Source organism: Calidris pugnax, unplaced genomic scaffold (genome assembly GCF_001431845.1).
Source record: "Calidris pugnax isolate Ruff unplaced genomic scaffold, ASM143184v1 scaffold7, whole genome shotgun sequence".
Lineage (NCBI taxonomy): Eukaryota > Metazoa > Chordata > Aves > Charadriiformes > Scolopacidae > Calidris > Calidris pugnax.
In genome coordinates, this window is record NW_015090762.1 from 24,153 (window position 1) to 26,542 (window position 2,390).

The window sequence follows — 2,390 nt, forward strand, 5'->3', positions numbered from 1 at the left end:
GTCCCCGTCCCCGGCAGGTGATTAAGAAAACCCGTTTCCCTCACTGGGACGAGGTGCTGGAGCTGGAGCTGGGGGAGGGGGAGCCGGGGGAGGCCGTGCTGAGCGTGGAGGTGTGGGACTGGGACATCGTGGGCAAGAACGACTTCTTGGGACGGGTGAGGACCTCGGGGTCTCGGGGAACCACCCCACCCCTCCCCACCCCTCCTTCTTGGGGTCTGGGAGACCGTGGGTCAGGACCCACGGGGTTGGGGGGCACGTGGACCCGCTGAGCACAGTGCCACAGCCAGACCCTCTGTGTGTCCCCCCGAGGTGGGGGAATTGGGGTGCACCACAGGGTGCAGCCCCTCCTGTGACCCCCCCAGGTTGAGTTCCCCCTGGACACCATCCTCACGACCCCCATCAAGGGCTGGTTCCAGCTCCTGCCCTTCCCCAGCGCCGCCGAGAACCTCGGGTGAGCGTGGGCAGTGGGGCCAGGGAAAATGGGGTGACCCCCCCGCCTCATCCCAGCCGGGAAGGAGCCGGGGTGATGGGGGGCAGTGGGTGCAGGATCCAGAGGAGCCCCCCCCCGTGTCGTTGCAGGGGGCAACTGGGTGCCCTGCGCCTGACGGTGCGGCTGGTGGAGGACAGGGTCCTGCCCCCCCACTACTACCAGCCCCTTATCCAGCTCCTCACCGAGCCCATCCTCTGCCCAGACCAGGTGGGTCCTACGGGCTGGGGGGCAGCCGGGGACCACCCCGACGTGGGGACCTCGCTGTGCCCACCCTGCCCTCCCCGCAGCCCCCCGCTGGCACAGCCCTGGCCATCCTGGAGGAGGTGACCTCAGGGGAGAGCCGGCAGGACGTGGCCACCAAGCTGGTGAAGATCTTCTTGGGGCAGGGGCTGGCCGTGCCCCTCCTGGACTATCTCACCACCCGCGAGCTGGCCAGGACCAGTAAGTGCCAGGGCCAGGGGCACCATCTGCACACACCCACCCCCCCCCCAGGCAAGGAAACTGGGATGCCAGGGTCCCCCCAAACCTTCATGGGGAGCAGAGTGGGGCCACCAAGACGGAGGCAGGGAAGGTGCCACGCGTCCCTGGGGTTGGACACACCAGGGATGGCTGGGGCATCACCCTGTGCCCACCTCACCATGGCCTTTGCCCTCTTCCAGCGGACCCCAACACCCTCTTCCGCTCCAACTCGCTGGCCTCCAAGTCTGTGGAGCAGTTCATGAAGGTGAGCATGGGAGGTGACACCAGCCAGGTCCTCTCTGTGCCCTCACGTGATGGCATCGGGGCACGGAGCTGGGCTGTGTCCCAGCAGGGCATCTGGGGACAACGATGGAGACTTCCCATCCCTTGCAGGTGGTGGGGCTGCCCTACCTGCACGAGGTCCTGAAGCCGGTGGTGAACCGCATCTTCGAGGAGAAGAAGTACGTGGAGCTGGACCCCGGCAAGATGGAGCTGAGTCGCAGCAGGCGAGTGCAGGGGGACATTTGGGGGGGACACACAGCGCCTGGCACGGCCCAAGCCATCCCCATCCCTGTGGGAGGGGGTCACCCGTTGCTGCTGAACCCGTGGATCACCTCAATGGCTTTTTGGCCAACTTGGGGTGGCCCATTCCTGGGTTTGGGGTGCCCCTTGACCCAGCGGTGTCCCTGCAGGAGGATCTCCTTCAAGGGGTCCCTGTCGGAGGCCCGGGTGCGGGAGAGCAGCCTGGAGCTGCTGCAGGGCTACCTGGGGGACATCGTCGATGCCATCGTGGGCTCGGTGGAGAAGTGTCCCACCCTCATGAGGGTGGCCTTCAAGCAGCTCCGCAGGCGGGTGGAGGAGCGGTTCCCCTCGGCGCAGCACGAGGTGGGACCAGGCAGCAGATGCGGTTGGGGGTCCGCACGTCACCGGGACCACCCCCACCCCCAGCCCCTGAGGTGTCCCTGTCCCCGGCCAGGAGGTGCGGTACTTCTCCATCAGCGGGTTTCTTTTCCTCCGCTTCTTCGCCCCCGCCGTCCTCACCCCGAAGCTCTTCAGCCTCCGGGAGCAACACGCTGACCCCCGCACCGCCCGCACACTCCTGCTGCTCGCCAAGGTTGGGGGGAACCCGGGGAGGGATGGGGACCTGGGGGAGGGATGGGGACACGGGGAAGGGATGGGGACCTGGGGGAGGGATGGGGACCCAGGGGAGGGATGGGGACCTTGAGGAGGGATGGGGACACAGGGAAGGGATGGGGACTTGGGGGAGGGATGGGGACCTGGGGGAGGGATGAGAATGCTGGGGGAGGAATGAAGGCAATGGGGAGGAAGGGGGAAGCTGTGGAGGGATGGGGACCCCCGGGGGACAATGGGGACACTGTGGAGGGATGGGGACCCTTGGGAAGGGAGGGGGATGCTGTGGAGGGATGGAGATCCTTGGGGT

General features: G+C 67.4%; 1 protein-coding gene across 1 annotated transcript in view; it reads left to right on the forward strand.

The window, feature by feature from the left end:
• Positions 1-2,390, forward strand: part of LOC106902700 (rasGAP-activating-like protein 1) — a 16,467-nt gene that overhangs the window by 5,264 nt on the left and 8,813 nt on the right. Inside the window, exons 2-9 of the mRNA XM_014966454.1 lie at positions 18-155; positions 363-451; positions 580-697; positions 778-931; positions 1,150-1,214; positions 1,343-1,455; positions 1,642-1,834; positions 1,926-2,063. Coding sequence (XP_014821940.1) covers positions 18-155; positions 363-451; positions 580-697; positions 778-931; positions 1,150-1,214; positions 1,343-1,455; positions 1,642-1,834; positions 1,926-2,063 — 1,008 coding nt within the window. The remainder of the gene's footprint in view (positions 1-17; positions 156-362; positions 452-579; positions 698-777; positions 932-1,149; positions 1,215-1,342; positions 1,456-1,641; positions 1,835-1,925; positions 2,064-2,390) is intronic.